This window comes from Amblyraja radiata, chromosome 7 (assembly GCF_010909765.2).
Source record: "Amblyraja radiata isolate CabotCenter1 chromosome 7, sAmbRad1.1.pri, whole genome shotgun sequence".
Classification (NCBI taxonomy): Eukaryota; Metazoa; Chordata; class Chondrichthyes; order Rajiformes; family Rajidae; genus Amblyraja; species Amblyraja radiata.
The window spans coordinates 22,834,933-22,856,599 of NC_045962.1; the positions used below are offsets into that span (position 1 = coordinate 22,834,933).

At 40.1% G+C, this 21,667-nt stretch overlaps 1 protein-coding gene across 1 annotated transcript in view; it reads left to right on the top strand.

Moving 5' to 3' along the window:
* The window catches only part of cwc22 (CWC22 spliceosome associated protein homolog), a 76,127-nt gene that overhangs the window by 36,368 nt on the left and 18,092 nt on the right, over window positions 1-21,667 (top strand). The window contains exons 6-14 of the mRNA XM_033023836.1: window positions 2,106-2,339; window positions 5,535-5,663; window positions 6,674-6,842; window positions 6,952-7,005; window positions 11,510-11,645; window positions 12,111-12,317; window positions 12,800-12,862; window positions 17,520-17,627; window positions 20,402-20,486. Of these exons, the coding sequence (XP_032879727.1) occupies window positions 2,106-2,339; window positions 5,535-5,663; window positions 6,674-6,842; window positions 6,952-7,005; window positions 11,510-11,645; window positions 12,111-12,317; window positions 12,800-12,862; window positions 17,520-17,627; window positions 20,402-20,486 (1,185 nt within the window). The remainder of the gene's footprint in view (window positions 1-2,105; window positions 2,340-5,534; window positions 5,664-6,673; window positions 6,843-6,951; window positions 7,006-11,509; window positions 11,646-12,110; window positions 12,318-12,799; window positions 12,863-17,519; window positions 17,628-20,401; window positions 20,487-21,667) is intronic.

Here is a 21,667-nt window from a genome sequence, read left to right on the forward strand (position 1 = left end):
TGAACTAACAGTTGCAAAGCTGATTGTACGTAAGGTCATTTTCTGCATAACTATTTTAATTTAATCGCCTTGAAATATGTCTATGGATATATGGGCCAGTTAATCTTATTTGAATCTTATATTGTTTTTGGGCAAATAGAAAAATATGTTACGTGGATTAGTATTACTTTGTCCATCCAAAGCTTTCCAGTGGAAGTTTTGCCATTGGCCAGGGCTTTTTTTTTTAGTTGTTAAGTGTGTTAAGTACATTTGAAGAACTGAAACGTGCAAAACCTGAACCTGATAACGTCACTACTGTAGGGAGAATTTCATCACGTTATCGAGAAATACTTGAGAGAAATACGTTGGAGTGATTTCCTTTGATCAGAGACAACTGGGAAGGTTGTGGAGGGATTTTATGAAGCCGTTCAGGGACAAGGACATGTTTTATTTAGCAAATAAGGGGAAACAGCCAACACTGACTAAAGAGCAAGTAACAAAAGAAGCAGGTGTGAATTACAGTTTGCAAGACAGGTGGAAGCAGGTTTAATAAGAACTTTCAAATGAAAATAAGATAAATATATAAAGATAAGCAAACTTCAAAGGTTTCAGAAAGAGCATCTAATTGGAATTTATTTTTAAAGAACACGAGACCAAGGTCTGTTCCCCCAAGGTGCGGTTGCGGGGGGGGGGGGGGGGGCGGCATGTGGCATCACACACATTAACTACCACCCCGCACACATGCTAACTATCCCCCTTGATATTATTAATTTGCTCCTTTTACCCCATCTGCCCTATCCACTGACGTATAGCCCCCAACTCACAGGCGTGTCTAGATAGGGGGAGGGGGTAGAGAGGAGGGCAGAGAGAGAATGGGGAGAGAGAGAGAGAGAGGGGCAGAGACAGAATGGCGAGACAGAGGGAGAGGGGGGTGGAGGGGAGGAGGAGAGTGTGGGTGGGTGATGGGGGGAGGGTGGGGGAGGAGGGGAGAGGGAGATGGGGAGAGAGTGGGGAGGGGGAGATGGGGGATGAGAGGAGGGGGGAAGGGAGAGAGAGGGGGATGAGGATGGGGGGAGGAGAGCGGGGAGGGTGAAGGGGAGACGGGTAGGGTAAGGGGGTGATGGAGGGGGGAAGGGTAGGTGAGGAGAATATAGAAGGGTGGGGGAAGGGGAGAGGAGAGGGGATGAGGGGAAGTGAGAGGAGGAGGGTGGGGGAGAAGAGTGGAGGGGGGGAGAGAGTGGAGGGGCGGGGGAGAGAGTGGAGGGGGAGGAGAGTGGAGGGGGGAGAGTGGAGGGGCGGGGGAGATAGTGGAGGGGGGGAGAGAGTGGAGTGGAGGGGGGGAGTGAGAAAGGGGAGGGAGAGAGTAAGGGGGGAGAGAGAAGGGGGAGTGGGGGAAGGCATGGGGGTGGAAGGGAGGGATGGAGGGGGAGAGATCTCCCACCCCTGTCCCATTGTGATATCATATGTAAATGAGATCCATTGTGATTGTACATCTGTGAGATGGCACTGACTCATGCAGCAGTTTGATTTTAGTGGGACCACATGAAGGTTCCAATCTCCCACACCTGTCCCATTGTGATGTCATTTATGTAAATGAGATCCATTGTGATTGGACATCTGTGAGGTGGCACTGTGACTCGTGCAGCTGTTTGATTTTAAATTTTTTTGATGTTTTGTGAACAATTTTATTCAAAATCTGGGGAAATAATCGACCAAATCTAGAAAGGATTCTAGATCATGTTAAATCCCTACCGAAATATGTAAAATTCTTTGCGTTTTTGCGTCTGGTTTTCGAGGAAATATGTTTCAAAGGCGCGCACACACACGCACGCACACACGCACGCACACACGCACGCACACACACACACACACACACACACACACACACACACACACACACACACACACAAACACGAAATATGATATGAGATATGATGTTCTGTTCTTTCTGTGCTGGACAGTTCACCAATGTTACAGTGTATTGGAGAGTTTTCAAGTATCGCCTGAAGAACTTATAATACAAAAATGTCATTACAATTGGGATCGACATTTGGATTTTGTGGATACAGTAAATGAGGTTATATGAGATTTATATTTTGTATGGACTTGAGAATTGTTTATTTTAGAGGTAGAGACAAAGAGAGCCACATGAACATAGACCGTGAATCAGACCACAAGAAGAGAGCAAAATCGCCATCACCGATAACAAGAAATAAAGATGATTTCAATCAGAGCTCCTCTGAACCACCATTGAAAAAGAAAAAGGCAGAATTGGATCCTATTTTAACACTGACAGGTGGAGCGTACATTCCTCCTGCACGATTGAGAATGATGCAAGAACAAATTGCAGACAAAAGCAGGTAAGCTGAAAATTGTTAAGATCTGGTTTACTAATTTGCTTACTGTAGGGTAGTGAATAAATCTGGCATTTCAATCAGGTGTCTGATTTTTACGCTCCTATTCGTAAAACTTTATTTTCTTTATTTTTGTCTTTATTTTATGGTTCTCAATGCTTCTGCCCTTAAGAGCAGTTCCTCTTTATGAGACTTCTTAACTTTTGAACATCTTAGTCAATCCACCTTACAACTGCGATCAAGAGAGCAATCCTTATGCTTCCGTTTATAAAGCATAGGATCCTGAATGCTGTGGGCATGTTCTCAACCTGTTGTGACTCCCAAGATCGGGGCTTGCATATGTTCAGGTCTTTGTTTTTGGAAGTCCCATAGAATTGCACCCATTGTATTCTGTTGTCCCAATTCATTCTTCCCATGAAAATGTATCACTTCATACATTTCTCTGTTAAATTTCGTCTATAGCATGCCTGTGCATTTTGCCACCTTTACAAAATTTGTCACTGAAGTCTTCTCTTTGTCTTCTGCATGTTTCATAGTGTCTTGTCCATCAAAGCCCGTGCCATCAGTAACTTTAAAGAAAAGCTATGGGCTTAAAAGGACATTAGTCCTTTTAGTCCGGAAGCTAATTTCCTTGGCATATTGCCACTTGCCCAGTTTATACTCACTTCAATTGACTTCAGAGATTAGGCACCGGGTGCCAGTGAGTACATGAAGTCAGTTCACATGAAATTAGTTTATCGGTCAGAAGAAGGGTCTCGACCCAAAACATCACCCATTCCTTCTCCGAGAGATGCTGCCTGACCCGCTGTGTTACTCCAACATTTTGTGTCTACCTTCGATTTAAACCAGCATCTGCAGTTCTTTCCTAATTGTATGAATGCATGACTGATGAGATTTAGGAATTTAGATGCTTGAGATATTGGGGTGAGATCTGGAGAAGGTGGCACCAATATAGCCTAGAATCCCTAGATACTATATTTCGCTTGGGCAGCTTGCATCCCAGCGGCATGAACATTGACTTCTCTAACTTCAAATAACCCATGCTTTCCCTCTCTCTCCATGTCTCCCTCTTCCCAGTTCTCCGACCAGTCTTACTGTCTCCGACTACATTTTATCTCTGTAGGCTTTGTTACCTTCTCCGTGCTAACAATGATCTATTCTACATTTTCCTTGATCTCTATTCCCTTTGTGCTATTTTCACACCTTACACTTCCTTATCTATGTATCTCCCTCTCCCTGACATCAGTCTGAAGAAGGGTCTCGACCCGAAACGTCACCCATTCCTTCTCCCCAGAGATACTGCCTGTCCCGCTGAGTTACTCCAGCATTTTGGACTTGAACCTTATTTTGCCTTCCATCACAGTGAGGAATGTGTAGGAGTCACTGTGGTGGATGTTCATGTTAAAATGTGTTTTTGAAGTGATCTGTTACTTTTAATTATATGACTGACCTGGCCAGTGAAATTCCTCGTATGTTGTAAAACATATTTGGCCAATAAAATCTGATTCTGATTCTATCTTTAGTCTAGATACGTTGTATCTAGGTAGGTTTGAAGAATTATCTGTGAGGCAATTAATAACTGGTGGGAATGTACCATAAACATTCAAAGATCCTGTTTGAGATGGGATGTTAGCTAATTTCTGTGAAATGCAAAAACAAGAGAGCAGAAATAATGGGGATTTAAGTTAAACCACTTAGAAGCTTGCATACAGTCAGAAATACAAGGCACTGAATTCTCCACATGCATTTAGCAGGCCGAACGAGATGGTGGACAATTCTGGATTGGTTTAGCGATGAAGCTGGGCACATGGAAAGAATGACAATTGGATTGCTGTTTTACAGCAGTGATTATTACAATGCCAAATAAAGATGAGGAATCAAGGTTCTACATTTTGGAAGAAATCTAGTTTTACTAAACAGAGGCCTGGAAATAGCTATTTGAAGGTCAATCGATCTCAACAATAGGGGGCATTTAAGGAGAAGATTCAAGGGGTTCCGGATAAACAAGATGCCACAAAGAGAGAGGGTGGAAATGCCAAGTTGTGAATCTCTGGATAACGAAGAAGCTGGCGTGTGAGATGAGATGAAATAGGGAAGCTTGAACCAAAAGCCAAGAAAAGTACAGGAAGTTTATCATTTGTATGCATGCAAAAGGTATTGCTTCAATCACCAGAAGGGATCTTTCTGATCACTTATCCTTGATTTCTATATTAAACATTTAGCGGCACCTTTTATCATTCTTTAAGAGCTTCTGCTCAGTTTCATCAACTATTTATGTGAAATCGTTTGAAAATCAGATGCGCTTTACAGGTCATCCCCAGCTTACAAACGCTCGACTTATGTACAGCCTGCACTTATGATCAAACGTTTGGGAAACCATTGGGATGGAATTGCTGGCTGCTGTAGGGTTGCAGGCCTCTTGTATGGGAGCTCCTTGTTTCCACGTGGCTACACTACGGCTTGCAAACTGTTCGGGTTACAAGCAATTCACAGGATAGGAACTCTGCCATAACCTGGGGAGGGTCTGTACTTGTGTGTAAACAGTGTGTGCCAGATTTACCTCTACGTTCATATCATTGCTTCCCTGAGTAACTTGAGCTATCTGTTTGATACTAATGTATCCACGATATATTTGTTAAAAATAAATCTATTTGGTCACCATGCAATGGCTCTTAACTACTCTGGTCAACCCACCACCTACATAGTATCTCCAGATTGAGCATGTTCTGCAGAACTGTTGTATTTTATTATGGCAGTATTTTAACTGCTAACTTTGCTTTATGTACAGGACTTGCTGCAGGTGCTTCCCAGGTTAAAACTGGTTCTGTTCCTGAGAACCGTTTGCAAGTGGTAGATGTGGCGCCAACAATATTTTAAATAAAAACATCGCCCAGCCAAGGGCATTTAATTCAAACATTCAGATATAGCCATTAACAGAGTTCCCGTGCAGCAGAAGATGCCTCCAGCACTGTAGCAGCTGGCAAATCCATCCCACCAGTCTCTCAAATGCTGGCTCTAGTGTATTGGCTGTACAGAAGTCAGGCTTTCGTGAGCTGGAGAGAACATGCATTTTGTTTATTATTTGCCGACTTCCACTAATTTTTATCTTGTTTTTGTTTCCAATTTCCACTTTATCTTTTTAATGGACTGAAATACAATTCTAGACTAATATCACTGCTATTTTTCTCTCTTTCCTTATAGTTTGGCATATCAGCGAATGAGTTGGGAAGCTCTAAAGAAGTCAATTAATGGTCTCATCAATAAAGTGAACGTCTCCAACATAGCGAATATTATTCATGAGCTTCTTCAAGAAAATATTGTTCGGGGAAGGTATGTATGTGTGCACTTCATTTGACTTGAGAAATTACAGTGCCCTCCATAATGTTTGGGACAAAGACCCATAATTTATTTATTTGCCTCAGTACGCCACCATTTGAGATTTGTAATCGAAAAAAATCTGAAGATGGGTCTCGACCCGAAACGAGAATTCCTTCTCTCCAGAGATGCTGCCTGTCCCGCTGAGTTACTCCAGCATTGTGTCTATCTACAGCTATTAAATTATTTACATTAAAATAATCTTAAAACTGACACTTTTTTAAACAACTTTTAAGATGAGCAATTAGATCTATTGCTGAATCAAGTTTTAAAAACAAAAAGGGATTATTACCCTTCAGCAATGCCTTGTAGCTGTTCTTCTGCATGGAAGTGAATGGAGTCACTGAATCTCCATCAGGTCTAACATGACAAACAAAGTGTGCAAATGTCTCATTACAGATGGCAAACTGTATGGTTGGCCCTCTCTCTGCCCCTCAACATGTGTAGTCATTTATCAAATCACAGTTAATCAGGAATTAAAGGCCAAGCACCTTTCAGAAATGTTCATTATTTCTAACATTCACATTGGCACATGGCTGAGGAAAAGTGAGGAAGAAAATATTAACACTTCCACATGGCAGCATTATCATTTCCAAGGAAACTTGACCATTATTTGGCATATATACAAGATCTATCTCAAATTCCAAAGTTTAATTAATAGTTCTGCTGGTATCTATGGAAAAATGCTTTTATTGTAATAAATAAGCAGAACTATGACACACCTTTTTTGGATGAATTGTGATAGCTACTGAACTTATTTGTGAAATACAGTTTGTTAGAAAAAATATGTGGGGATATTCTTAAATTCAGTCAAACTTCAAACTAAAGTTCTCAATCTTATTAGTTTTGAGCGATTGAAGTGCTTATTCCAAGTATTTTACACTATTGTTTGCAAAAGTAAATCCTTTGACAAAATATATTTTCATGTTTTCTGCAGTATTTGACGGTGTGCTCTTTCTGTACAGGGGATTGATTTCTAGATATATTATCCAGGCACAGACTGCCTCTCCTATATTCACACATGTTTATTCTGCTGTTGTGGCAATCATAAATTCAAAGTTTCCTCAAATTGGGGAGCTGATTCTCAAGAGATTGATTTTAAATTTCCGCAAAGGTTATCGCAGAAATGACAAGGTAAGCAAATAATTTTATTTATTTCATTAATTTGCAACTATCAGAAAATATTTTTTTTAAATGTATAAAATATTTTGATAAAAATTGACACTTTTGCCTTTCTTTCCAGCAACTGTGCCTTTCAGCCTGCAAATTTGTAGGTCATCTTGTTAATCAGAATGTTGTAAGTACATCTTTAAAATTTCTGTTCCTGCAATGTCTGTGTTAAGATAATTATTACTTTCTCTTGCATTTCAAATGGTTGTCTACTGACATTTTACATGAGTATAACAAATAGGCCATCTGGCCTTTGATGAACTTTCTCCACCATTCATCAAGATCATAGCCAATCTGGGCATCATTATCTGGCACCATCCCTTTATCCCTTCGTTCCCTTAACATCCAGAAAACTACAAATCTGTTGCCAATGAACTTGGTGACTGAGCCTTCACAACCCTCCAGGGCAGAGAATTTTTGGATGCACTGCTCTATTGGTGAAGATGTTCCAACTCTTTGCAATCTAAGATGGAGTCAGAGAGTCATACAGCACGGAAACGGGTCCTTTAACCCAACTTGCCCATGCTGACCAAGATGCTCCATCTACACTTGTCTCTCCTGCCTGTATATGGCCCATATCCCTCTAAACCTTTCCTACCCACGTACTTGGCCAAATTCATAATTCCCCAATTCTGGATATAAGACTCTGCATTCACCCTAACTATTCATCTCAAGATCTTATACACCACCATAAGATCACTCCTCATCTTCCTGCGTTCTTAGGAATATAGTGCTAGCCTGTCCAACCTCTCAGTACAGCCCAGGTCCTCAAGTCCTGTCAACATCCTTGTAAATCTTCTCTGCATTCTTTCCAATTATAGACTTCTCCAATTCTTTCCAAAACATCCTTAGTTTAGTTTAGTTTAGAGATACAGCGTGGAAACAGGCCCAACACACACTATGGACAATTTTTACATTTACACTGATCCAATTAACCTACAAACCTGTACGCCTTTGGAGTGTAGGAGGAAACCGAAGATCACGGAGAAAACCCATGCAGGTCACAGGGAGAACATACAAACTCCGTACAGACAGCGCTCGTAGTTGGGATCGAACCCGGATCTCCGGCGCTGCATTCGCTGTAAGGCAGCAACTCTACCGCTGTGCCACCGTGACCGCTGTGGCATGGTGACCAAAGTTGAACACAGTACTCCAAATGCAGCCTTGCACAACTGTAACATAACATTTGAGATGGGTATCCTAGATTCTCGAATCTTTGATGACTGATTTAAGACTCCTGAGTCTGGAGGCAACACGTCCCCTGCGTCCATCCTGTGAAGCCCTGCAATAATTTTTTATTTTTGGTTCAAAAATCAGTACGAATTGAGTAGGTTCATGAGTGGTATAGCTATTGTCCAGTGTAATCCAGAGATTGATACTGAGTTTCACTGTGCAGCTGTGAAATTTAAATTCATGTTTCAGATCACCCGAATTAGAAATGTAAAATAAATGAATCATTAGTAACAGATACTAATGATAGTAACAGATACCCATCTGTTTGTAGACATAAAACTGTACAGCACAGAACCGGCTGGTTAGCCCACAATGTTTGTTAGATATGATGCCAAATTAAACTAGTCCCTTCTGCCTGTATGATCCAATTTCTTCCATTCCCTATGTATTCATGATGTGCCTATCTAAAAGCCTCTTGAATGCCATTATCGTATCTGATTTCACCACATCAGTTGGCAGCGCACCTACCACTTTTGTGAAAAAAAACTTGCCCCGCATATCTCCTTTAAACTTTCCTCTAACCTTAAAGTATGCCCTCTAATATTTGACATTTCCACCCTGTGAAGGTGTTGTCTATCCTATCGATGACCCTCAAAATTGTATACACTTTTAACTGATTCTGCTATTCCAGAGAAAGCAATCCAAGTTAAGCCATCCTCTCGTAATAACAAATACCCTCTAATCTAGACAGCATCCTGGTAAATCTCTTTTACACCCTCTTCAAACCCTCCATCTCCTTCCTGTAATGGGGCAACCAAAACTTGTGCCCTTAAGGGACAAAAGTGTTACGTCTTTACCCTGACCTCTACACAACTCCAAATCTACCGTTATGGTTGAACCAGCTTGGCAAACATTTCAGTTTAATTTAGGGTGGGATTTAAATGGTGTTCTTTCCTAAGTGACCCAGATCTTGCCAAAATAATTAAAAAAACAGACTAAAAAAGGTCCTGATATCTGTAAAAGAAATGAAATGCATAGATCTTTTTAAAAACTTTATTTTATTAATAGCCATTTCAGACTAAAAGTAGGCGGTTCTCATTAATTGGCCAACTTTTGAAAGCCACAGGTGTGGGATCATGGCCAGTAAAAATGTATGCAGTTTAAGTTTCTGTTTGGTTTCATTTTCACCCAAATTGGATTTGAAATGCACCGAGATGCACAAAAATAAACAATACAAGCCATGATGTGTGACTTCAGGTTCATTTTTAGAAATTGGCTTAAAATTTTTTTTAAAAACCGAATTCAAAACAAGTTGCTCTAGTTTATATAAAAGTTTACAATCTGGCGCTGTAATACAGTCAGCAATTTCTTTACAATAATAGCATGAAATATAAAATGTCACAATAATTAGACTTTATTTGGGTGTATGGCTTCAATTTAGCGAATCCTTGTATTTAATTGTGATGATAAACATTTTGTATGAATGGTTAAATGTGGTTTATCACTTTTTGACTTCTTGTAAAACCTCTGGGTGTATATTTCAAAATGTTCATTCACTGTTCAGATCTTAGAGCTTCCCTAGCTCTGATGGAACTCTGACACTTGGCAATTCCTAGGTTAGAAATGTATCCGATCACATAGGAGATCTGCCCACGGTCCTGGCGTGGACTGACAAATGATTCATGCCAAGGACGTCAAATTGATGAACATCTCCGATACACGAGTATTTAGCATTCTGCCCATGGCATCAGCCGGCTTTGCCAGTGTTGAATTTCCTCACCATTATTCCCATTGACCAGAGACATAAGTGAAGCAAGCAGGTTGTAAACTGATCGATAGAGGCTGAATAAAATACTTTGCAAAACCCTTCAGTTGTCTGGAAGGAAAAGCCAGCAGCAAGATAGACTATTCCCTACTTCCCTTGAAGAATGACATGGAGATCAATGGCATCCATTCACCCCTTGAAACATTGAATACTTTCATTCCAGCACAGCGTGGCTTCACCATGAACCATCTGCAAAATGTCTGCATACTTCTTTGACAGAATGTCCAAATCTTCCATCTCTGATACAGTAAAAAAAAAAAACAGCAGGCTTTCTGAAGTAAGGTGCACCTTTCTTTACAGGATGCAATTCTTTAATCAAAGCTGGTTGAAGTCTTAAACTCCCAGTGTGACAGAACCTGGAACATATTTTAAATGTGCAGACAGCAGTGGTTTGTAAAGCTGATTTACAATATCAACCATATCAACAAGCTACAGTTTAATGATAAATATTGGCATTTCTAGTGAGGCTCACACCTCAAGTGTAGACAATATCGTTTTTCTTAGATTTCAGTTTATCTCCTGATTTTCATTGAATCCTTGTTTTGATATTTCCATCATTGATCAGCCAGCATCAAGCCTGTTCATCTTGTGTTTCTGTGCAGTTCTGAGAATTTCTCTGCCTGCTTTTAGCTGCTTCCCAAATGCCTTTAATGTTTGTTTTCCCACTTATGAAGCACTTTGGCATGTTTCCTGTTAAAAATTGATATAAAAGAGGAAGTTACAGAATCCTGTCCCAGGTCTTTGTGTTTTGTTACGGATTTGTTGCTAATATAAACAATGTGATAAATCTTTTGAAAGCAAAAATGTCAATTTGTATAATAAAATTTGCATTTGGGCGCAATGATTAGACTTGACAAAGATGGGTGATGGATTGCTTTTCTTTCCATTCAAAATAAAACTGTTGCTGTAAAGAATTTTGCCAGTCATTTAGATCAGTGTTTAAAAACTGAGGTTTCCAAGTACGTTGCAAGATTTTTTAGTGCATTAGTTTTTCAGGAGGGTGAATGGTCTGGCAAAATTAATAATAATTAGAATATGTAGGCTGCAACTTATTGGAACCGATAATAGGCAGGATCTTAAAGACTAATCAAATCATGTCTATCTTTTTATCATTTTTGCTGATAAAAATGTTTGATTATTAATTAATTCCCTCTGAATTTAGGTGCAGTTATGTTTTTAAGTGTAACACTAAAAGCAGAATTATAATATACTGAGTTGTATTTTAAGTTGAATTTATTGAGCGAGCATTATTGATCAAGTAGCTGAGGATATCTTGTATTTCTTGCTTTGATCACTTAATTCAGATTGTTTTCAATATTTCACCTGAAACTCAACATATAGATCCCTTACTGCTGCAAAGGAGTGTCAGTGCTAATTATGGACACGACCCACTCCCCTCCCCCCTTGTGACAAGAGCAACATAAACATTTGTTATTTTCAAATGAAAATGAATCCATCATATGTCAGTCACTGAAAAGAGTTTGTGCAGAAACAAAATAATTATACAGATTAAGGATAGGGATATCCTATGGAAAGCTGGGGCTGTGAAATTGAAAATCTGACCGTTTAAAATAAAGATAGGACGTATAAAAGTAATAGAATGAAAACAATGTGTTTATTTCTTCCACATTAGGCCCATGAAGTCTTATGTTTGGAAATGCTCACATTATTGCTTGAGCGGCCCACGGATGACAGCGTTGAAGTATCAATTGCTTTTCTGAAAGAATGTGGAATGAAGCTGACAGAGGTTTCTCCCAGAGGAGTAAACGGTACATTTGAACCTGTGTAATATAGCAGAACCTGTTACCCCTGTAATATATTCGCCCCACCCAGACCTCTCCAATCCCGCTTCACCTAAATTCCTTCCTCTGGCTTCACGATTCGCAACTCTTCCATACTTTTGCCTTACACCTTTTTTTCCTCATCTCAGGCTTTTGTCCAACCATCTGTCTATCAACACATCCCCTGCCCGCCTGTCTGTCTGTGGTCACCTATTACCTGCCATGCTTTGTCCTGAACTTCTTCCATCTTTCTTCCCGTCCCGTCCCCCCCTCAATCAATCTGAAGAAGGATCTTGACCTGAAACATCACCTATCCATGTTCTCCAAGCATGCTGCTGAACTGCTGAGTTACTCCAGCACTTTGTCTTTTATTGTAAACCAGCATCTGCAGTTCCTTGTTTCCACAGATTAATTCCTATTTTGCACTTATTATTTATTTTGTTCTTGTTACAGCAATATTTGAACGTCTTCGTAATATTCTTCATGAATCTCAGATTGACAAGCGAGTCCAATACATGATAGAGGTGATGTTTGCAATTCGTAAAGATGGTTTTAAGGATCACCCCATCATACCCGAAGGCCTTGATCTGGTTGAGGAAAATGATCAGTTCACTCATATGCTGCCTTTGGAAGATGAATATAATCCTGAAGATGTATTAAGTATGTCATCAAATTTGAAAATATATTGCATGTTACATTTATAGAACTTTTTCACATGCGCCGCAAACTTTTTCTCCACCTCTGCAAAGTAGAAGTTTGAAAGGATTTGCAAATTATTTACATGCTTGGAAAATGGTCAATACATTATATTGTGGCCGGTATGGGCAACCTGAAATATATCAACAAACCTCTGTTTTTCAGCAATTAATTAAGATAATGATAACTTGTTGGAAGTTTGGACTGTTGTCTACAACTCAGCAGCTTGAAGAAGAGGTTCTGACCTGAAACGTCCTCTATTTATGTTCTCCAGAGATGCTGCCTGACCCACTGAGTTACTCCACCACTGAGTTAAACCAGCACCTGCAGTTCCTTGTGACTGCAATTTTTTCAATATTCGTCGTCCAAATTGGATTGGTCCTTAGTTGTAAATAATTTTTTTATCATAACAATCAAGGTTAATCTATGAACTCTTTCAAATATAGATGTCTTCAAGATGGATGCTGAGTTCCTTGATAATGAACAAAAGTATAAGGATCTAAAAAGAGGTGAGATATCTTAACATTTAAATGTGTAAGAGAATATGATCATTTGCTTTTAGTAGGGATATGTTGCAGTAACAAAAATGTAACAAAGCAAGATTTACAGAAGAATATGAAACAAAACAGGAGTTAACCACATGGTCCTCCTTGCATGCTTCATTATTTTGTAAAATGATGACCAATGTGGTGATCACACAGATGTCCATATCCCCTGAACCTTTTGGTGTCCAAAAATCTATCTCTGCCTTAAATGTGCTCAACAACTGAGTGCTCGTGGTGGATATTTCCAAAGATGTACAATCCTCCGAGTAAAATAAGCGTCTGCATATCATCCCTAAATGGCTGTCTCCAATATCCAACGACTGCCCCGCCCGTGACTATGCTCCATTTTTTGGGATTGAAAATAAACCATCTTTTTGCACCTCTTCTGTTACTTCCTCACAGAATCACGCACGTTTCAGTGGAATTAATCTTTCATTTTTGTAAACCAGTGAGTTTCGGCCAGGCTTCCTCAACCACCAGTTTAGGACCACCCCCCCCCCTCTCATCCAAGCATCATCAGTCATTTACATTTTCAGTGGACTGACTCCAGGCAATTGAACCTTTCCTTGAATGTGAAAGTACAAGTGTATAGTACTACAATAAATGTGGTCCAACAAAGCCTTGCACAATCAAGGCAAGACCGTCAATTTTGTGCCCCAATGCTCTTAAAATAAAGAAGAGGAAAAAAACACTGGTGTGAAATTCTGAAATAATACCAGAAAATGTTTTTAATGCTTAGAAATTCAGGCAGGAGGTAAAAATGTGGCTGGATGACCAGATGCCGTTGACATTCAGTTTTTCTCGTATTTTCCTTTTTTTTAAATCCCAATCTATTTACCTCCCTAATTGCTTGCTCTACGCACAATTTTTATTTTTAAATTTGAATTAACATACCAAGATCCTTCACACACAATACATACATTTCTTCAACTATTCCTAGATTTGAGTGAGACTTTGGTCTAAGATTTAAAATCTAGTAAACATAGAAACATAGAAATTAGGTGCAGGAGTAGGCCATTCGGCCCTTCGAGCCTGCACCGCCATTCAATATGATCATGGCTGATCATCCAACCCCGTACCTGCCTTCTCTCCATACCCTCTGATCCCCTTAGCCACAAGGGCCACATCTAACTCCCTCTTAAATATAGCCAATGAACTGGCCTCGACTACCCTCTGTGGCAGGGAGTTCCAGAGATTCACCACTCTCTGTGTGAAAAAAGTTCTTCTCATCTCGGTTTTAAAGGATTTCCCCCTTATCCTTAAGCTGTGACCCCTTGTCCTGGACTTCCCCAACATCGGGAGCAATCTTCCTGCATCTAGCCTGTCCAACCCTTTAAGAATTTTGTAAGTTTCTATAAGATCCCCTCTCAATCTCCTAAATTCTAGAGAGTATAAACCAAGTCTATCCAGTCTTTCTTCATAAGACAGTCCTGACATCCCAGGAATCAGTTTGGTAAACCTTCTCTGCACTCCCTCTATGGCAATAATGTCCTTCCTCAGATTTGGAGACCAAAACTGTACGCAATACTCCAGGTGTGGTCTCACCAAGACCCTGTACAACTGCAGTAGAACCTCCCTGCTCCTATACTCAAATCCTTTTGCTATGAAAGCTAACATACCATTCGCTTTCTTCACTGCCTGCTGCACCTGCATGCCCACTTTCAATGACTGGTGTACCATGACACCCAGGTCTCGCTGCATCTCCCCTTTTCCTAGTCGGCCACCATTTAGATAATAGTCTGCTTTCCTGTTTTTGCCACCAAAATGGATAACCTCACATTTATCCACATTATACTGCATCTGCCAAACATTTGCCCACTCACCCAGCCTATCCAAGTCACCTTGCAGTCTCCTAGCATCCTCCTCACAGCTAACACTGCCCGCCAGCTTAGTGTCATCCGCAAACTTGGAGATATTGCCTTCAATTCCCTCATCCAGATCATTAATATATATTGTAAATAGCTGGGGTCCCAGCACTGAGCCTTGCGGTACCCCACTAGTCACTGCCTGCCATTGTGAAAATGACCCGTTTACTCCTACTCTTTGCTTCCTGTTTGCCAGCCAGTTCTCTATCCACATCAATACTGAACCCCCAATGCCGTGTGCTTTAAGTTTGTAAACTAATCTCTTATGTGGGACCTTGTCGAAAGCCTTCTGGAAGTCCAGATACACCACATCCACTGGTTCTCCCCTATCCACGCTACTAGTTACATCCTCGAAAAATTCTATAAGATTCGTCAGACATGATTTACCTTTTGTAAATCCATGCTGACTTTGTCCAATGATTTCACCACTTTCCAAATGTGCTGCTATCCCATCTTTAATAACTGACTCTAGCAGTTTCCCCACTACCGATGTTAGACTAACTGGTCTGTAATTCCCCGTTTTCTCTCTCCCTCCCTTCTTAAAAAGTGGGGTTACGTTTGCTACCCGCCAATCCTCAGGAACTACTCCAGAATCTAAAGAGTTTTGAAAGATTATTACTAATGCATCCACTATTTCTGGAGCTACTTCCTTAAGTACTCTGGGATGCAGCCTATCTGGCCCTGGGGATTTATCGGCCTTTAATCCATTTAATTTACCCAACACCACTTCCCGGCTAACCTGGATTTCACTCAATTCCTCCAACTCTTTTGACCCGCGGTCCCCTGCTATTTCCGGCAGATTATTTATGTCTTCCTTAGTGAAGACGGAACCAAAGTAGTTATTCAATTGGTCCGCCCTATCCTTGTTCCCCATGATCAACTCACCCGTTTCTGACTGCAAGGGACCCACATTTGTTTTAACTAATCTCTTTCTTTTCACATATCTATAAAAACTTTTGCAGTCAGTTTTTATGTTCCCTGCCAGTTTTCTTTCATAATCTATTTTTCCTTTCCTAATTAAGCCCTTTGTCCTCCTCTGCTGGTCTCTGAATTTCTCCCAGTCCTCCGGTATGCTGCTTTTTCTGGCTAATTTGTACGCATCATCCTTCGCTTTGATACTATCCCTGATTTCCCTTGTTATCCACGGATGCACTACCTTCCCTGATTTATTCTTTTGCCAAACTGGGATGAACAATTTTTGTAGTTCATCCATGCAGTCTTTAAATGTCTTCCATTGCATATCCACCGTCAACCCTTTTAGAATTAATTGCCAGTCAATCTTGGCCAATTCACGTCTCATACCCTCAAAGTTACCTTTCTTTAAGTTCAGAACCATTGTTTCTGAATTAACAATGTCACTCTCCATCCTAATGAAGAACTCAACCATATTATGGTCACTCTTGCCCAAGGGGGCACGTACAACAAGACTGCTAACTAACCCTTCCTCATTACTCAATACCCAGTCTAAAATAGCCTGCTCTCTCGTTGGTTCCTCTACATGTTGATTTAGATAACTATCCCGCATACATTCCAAGAAATCCTCTTCCTCAGCACCCCTGCCAATTTGATTCACCCAATCTATATGTAGATTGAAGTCACCCATTATAACGGTTTTGCCTTTGTCGCACGCATTTCTAATTTCCTGTTTGATACCATCTCCAACTTCACTACTACTGTTAGGTGGCCTGTACACAACACCCACCAGCGTTTTCTGCCCCTTAGTGTTTCGCAGCTCTACCCATACCGATTCCACAACCTGCAAACTAATGTCCTTCCTTTCCATTGCGTTAATCTCCTCTCTAATCAGCAACGCTACCCCACCTCCTTTTCCTTTCTCTCTATCCCTCCTGAATATTGAATATCCCTGGATGTTCAGCTCCCAGCCTTGGTCACCCTGGAGCCATGTCTCCGTGATCCCAACTATATCATAGTCATTAATAGCTATCTGCACATTCAACTCATCCACCTTATTACGAATGCTCCTTGCATTGAGACACAAAGCCTTCAGGCTTGTTTTTACAACACTCTTACCCCTTATACAATTTTGTTGAAAAGTGGCCCTTTTTGATTTTTGCCCTGGATTTTCCGGCCTGCCACTTTTACTTTTCACCTTGCTACCTATTGCTTCTACCCTCATTTTACACCCCTCTGTCTCTACGCTCACACATTTAAGAAACCCTTTCCCTTTAACTCCATCCTCCACTAGCCCATTCGACACCCCACCCCCCTTATTCAGTTTAAAACCACCCGTGTAGCAGTGGCAAACCTGCCTGCCAGAATGGTGGTCCCACACCTGTTAAGATGCAATCCGTCCCTTTTGTACAGTTCCCCCTTACCCCAAAACAGATCCCAGTGATCTAAGAATCTAAATCCCTGCCCCGTGCACCAGTTCCTCAGCCACACGTTCAGGTCCCGTATCTCCCTGTTCCTGCTCTCGCCAGCACGAGGAACTGGAAGCAAACCGGAGATAACAACCCTGGAGGTCCTGCTTTTCAGCATTTTTCCGAGCTCTCTAAAGTCACGCTGCAGAATATTCATCCCCTTCTTTCCGACATCGTTTGTGCCGACATGCACTACCACTTCCTCTGAAACAATTTTCTGTTTGCCATTCATTCCTTTGTTTCATATTGATCATTTGTTCTTTTGGTATCTGTACAAGAAACATTTTTAAGGCAACACAGCTGACATGAATTAATCCAACATGTTGCAAAAATATCTGCATTGCTGATTACAAGTTATGAATGTATTATCCACAGAAATCCTTGATGAAGGTAGCAGTGATTCTGGCTCTGGTGGTGAAGAGGGTGCTGATGATGATGCAGAAAGTGATGATGAAGATGAGGATGAGGCTGAGACTGAAGATGGTAAGTGCATCCTCTTTGCCGATGACAGAATTTTTTTGACGCTTAATTATACAGAGGTTATTTTAGAAAGTTTAAATTACAGTTCCATTCATGACATAATTGCTGTTAGTTCTATTGTGTATTCATGCAAGCTTACATTCTGATTTTGCTGGAATTATTTTTGCAAGTTATTCAAATTCTGTTGAGTCTCTTTAAAATCCTGTCTTTATTGGCAAAATATATTTTTTGATGTCTATTTAAAATTGGTTCTCAGCAAGTGGTTGACCAGGACAGGGACATATATGACACCTGTTTTAACTGCTCTTTTTCTTCAATGGTATCACTTGAATGCTTTGATTGGGTATTTCAAAATAATAGGCCAGTTTGTGTAGACAGCTAGGTTGGAAAAATGCAAGTTAAGGATTCCCATGCCTGAACACGACAACACAATAATAAAATGTGTTGTAGGTGGATGCACATAACATTTTAATCTGCCTGTGTACTATTGAATCAGGATTGTTTGTAACTTATTGAAAAGAAAGGAGGAATGCACTTTGTGCCTCGATTTAAGTCAATTAACCTTCATTAACAAGTTATTTTTAGCCAAGTATTTTTTTTAATCTCTTGGTTTTCAATGTTTTAATTATTTTTTTCTAGTATTTGGTCTATTTACTTTTAAATAAATATTTTTTTATTTGTCTCCAAACAGTTAATATGATAGCACAGAATTGTGTACTTCTTAAATGTAGTGACAATTACAACATATTAATAGGACATGGCAATATGCCACTTGTCGGTGCTCTTGCTATGACATTTCAGCTCTTCTCACAGGTGGCGACTCCAGGAATGGAGTTGCTTCTGATTTATGCTTATGGCGTCCACTATTTCCTCTGAAACATTTTTCTAAATGCAGTGATTTAGTAGTTAATCTTCCCTTAGGTTGCAGCAATACTAAACATTCTGCTTTTGTTCCCTTTTCAGCAAAATATAACTTAATTAAATACATTTTAACTGATTTTTATTTATATTAAGATTTTAAATTAAATTAATTTTACGAAAGCTTTACTGTTGACAAATCATGCTGTGTAAATCTGGATTATTTTGAGTAAGATAGCAGGAGAATTGTTTTTCTCTTTCAATACGTGCATGTCTGAATAGTGTCATGGCAGTCCTCCCATTTCAGGGCACCATAATGTTTGGGACACAGCAATGTCCTGTGATTGAAAGTAGTCATGTTTAGTATTTTGTTGCATATCCTTTGCAAGCAATGACTGCTTGAAGTTTGCGATTCATGGACGTCACCAGGGCGTCTTCTCTGGTGATGCTCTATCAGGCCTGTATTGCAGCCATCTTTAGCTTATGCATGTTTTGGGGGCTAGTCCCCTTCAGTTTTCTCTTCAGCATATACAAGGCATGCGCAATTGGGTTCAGATCAGGTGATTGACTTGGCCACTCAAGAATTTACCATTCTTTAGCTTTGGAAAAACTCCGTTGTTGCTTTAGCAGTTTGTTTGGGATCATTGTCTTGCTGTAGAATGAACCGCCGGCCAATGAGTTTTGATGCATTTGTTTGAATTTGAGCAGATAGGATGTGTCTATACACTTCAGAATTTATTATGCTACTCCCATCAGCAGTTGTATCATCAATAAAGAAAAGTAAGCCAGTACCTTCAGCAGCCATACATGCCCAGGCCATAACACCCCCACCACCGTGTTTCACCGATGAGGTGGTATGCTTTGGATCTTGGGCAGTTCTTTCCCTCCTCCATACTTTGCTCTTGCCATCACTCTGATATAAGTTAATCTTCGTCTCATCTGTCCACAAGACCATTTTCCAGAACTGTGGTTGCTCTTTTAAGTACTTCTTGGCAAAATGTAACTTGGCCATCCTATTTTTGTGGCTAACCAGTGGTTTGCATCGTGCAATGTAACCTCTGTATTTCTGTTCATGAAGTCTTCTGCGGACAGTGGTCATTGACAAATCCACAGCTGAAGAGTGTTTCTGATCTTTTAGACAGGTGTTTGGGGATTTTACTTTATTATAGAGAGAATTCTTCTGTCACCAGCTGTGGAGGTCTTCCTTGGCCTGCCAGTCCCTTTGCGATTAGTAAGCACATCAGTGCTCTCTTCTTAATGATGTTACAAACAGTTGATTTTGGTCAGCCTAAGGTTTGGCTGATGTCTCTAACAGTTTTATTCTTGTTTCTCAGTCTCATAATAACTTATTTGACTTTCATTGGCACAACTTTGGTCCTCATGTTGATAACAGCAATAAAAAAATTCCAACGGTAATGGAAATACTGGAGGAAAGACTAGGTGCTGAGAGCTCTCTTATACCTGCATTAAGGAGGCATTTAAACACACCTGAGCAATTACAAACACCTGTGAAGCCATGTGTCTCAAACATTATGGTGCCCTAAAATGGGGGGGGGGACTATGTGTAAATACAACTATAAATTCTACATGGTGAAACCAAAATGTGTAAAAATACCCTTTAATAAAATCTGAAAATGTACACTTTAAGCACGTCATTTTTTTCTATTACAAATCTCAAATTGTGGAGTACATAGGCAAATAAATAAATGATGGGTCTTTGTCCTAAACATTATAGAGGGCACTGTACATTACATCAAGACGTTCTGCCTTGTGTTGCCTCCTTATTTCATAGTTTTATTTCTTCTGTCTTGGTCTGTAGGGACTCTAATTCACTTATGCAAATGAAAGAATGATGCACTGGGCATTGCAGATTTTTACTTGTAGTTTCAAAAAGTTGAAATATTTTGTTTTACTTGTAGGTGTAAAGAAAATAACTATACATGACAAGACTGAAGTAAATCTAGTATCATTTCGTCGTACCATTTATCTTGCTATCCAGTCCAGGTAAGCAAATACTTTAGTTCTTGTGGGATGTTAACTTTAGAACATCCTTTCTTTGCTTCAGAGCATAGAGAAAATATTATTTTTGAAACAAATGTTTCAAAATTTATGATGATTCTAACGAGCAATGATTAAAGACAGATCAGTTATGATGATCTGAATTTGAATGAGATCTATTTTAAAACATGGCACTATATTTGATTTTAATACAGTAAAGAAATGTGTTATTAGCACCAAATCTTCTTTTGCTTAAGTCTCTCATCTTCTTGATATTGAGTGCAGCAATGCAATTTGTTTTTTTTCCTTGAATTCAATGCGATACACCAGCTGAACAAATTAAATAACTAAAGAAAAATAATGATCTCTAATAGAAATGTCACATAGGTATCAGGTTGATAATTCACTAATGCTTGGAGTTACACCTGGCCTGGGGGATGTGGTTTCTGAATTTACCACCTGTGGTTCATGTTTAGACCAAGACTGTTAAAGTCCAGAACTGAATGGTTTGGTCAAAACCCAAATTGAGTATTGATAGATTAGTAGATGCTGTTTGATGACACCTTTCAGCGCTTCGATGACTGAGAGTGGTGGATGGGGTGGTAATCCATCGGATTGGATTGTCCTTGTCTTTTTGTGAACTGGGCATATCTGTGCAATTTGCAGTTTGTTGGGACGATGGCAACGTTGTCACTTTACTGGCTGGGCTAAATGTACAGTTGGTTCTGGAATCCATGTCTTCAGTGTTTCAATGCGGAAGTTGTCTGATCCCAATGCCTTTGCCTTTTTCGATTGCTTTGGGTCATCTCCAGATATAATGTGGTAAAAATTGAGGGCTCATTTTGATGGTAGCATGTAGTAGGAACGCAGAGTTATTGGCTAATGTGTTGCTGGCAGGATTGCGTAAATCTGGTCTTTGCATGTTTTGGCTGTTCAGCATGCAGGTGGTCCTGTGTTGCAGCTTTCCGAGGCTGGCAGACCTTTCTGCACTCTACACTGAACCATGGTTCATCTCCTGGTTTTTATAGGGATTCATATTCTGAGTCATGCGGCATAGAAGCAGGTCCTTCTGAAACATAAGGGATATTGTGTTCTTTAGCCGAGGCTTAGGACATAAAAGCAGGGTAGTTATGGTACAATACATTTTACTGGTACGGTGCCTGGATACCTTTCCAGTTGACGTAAAA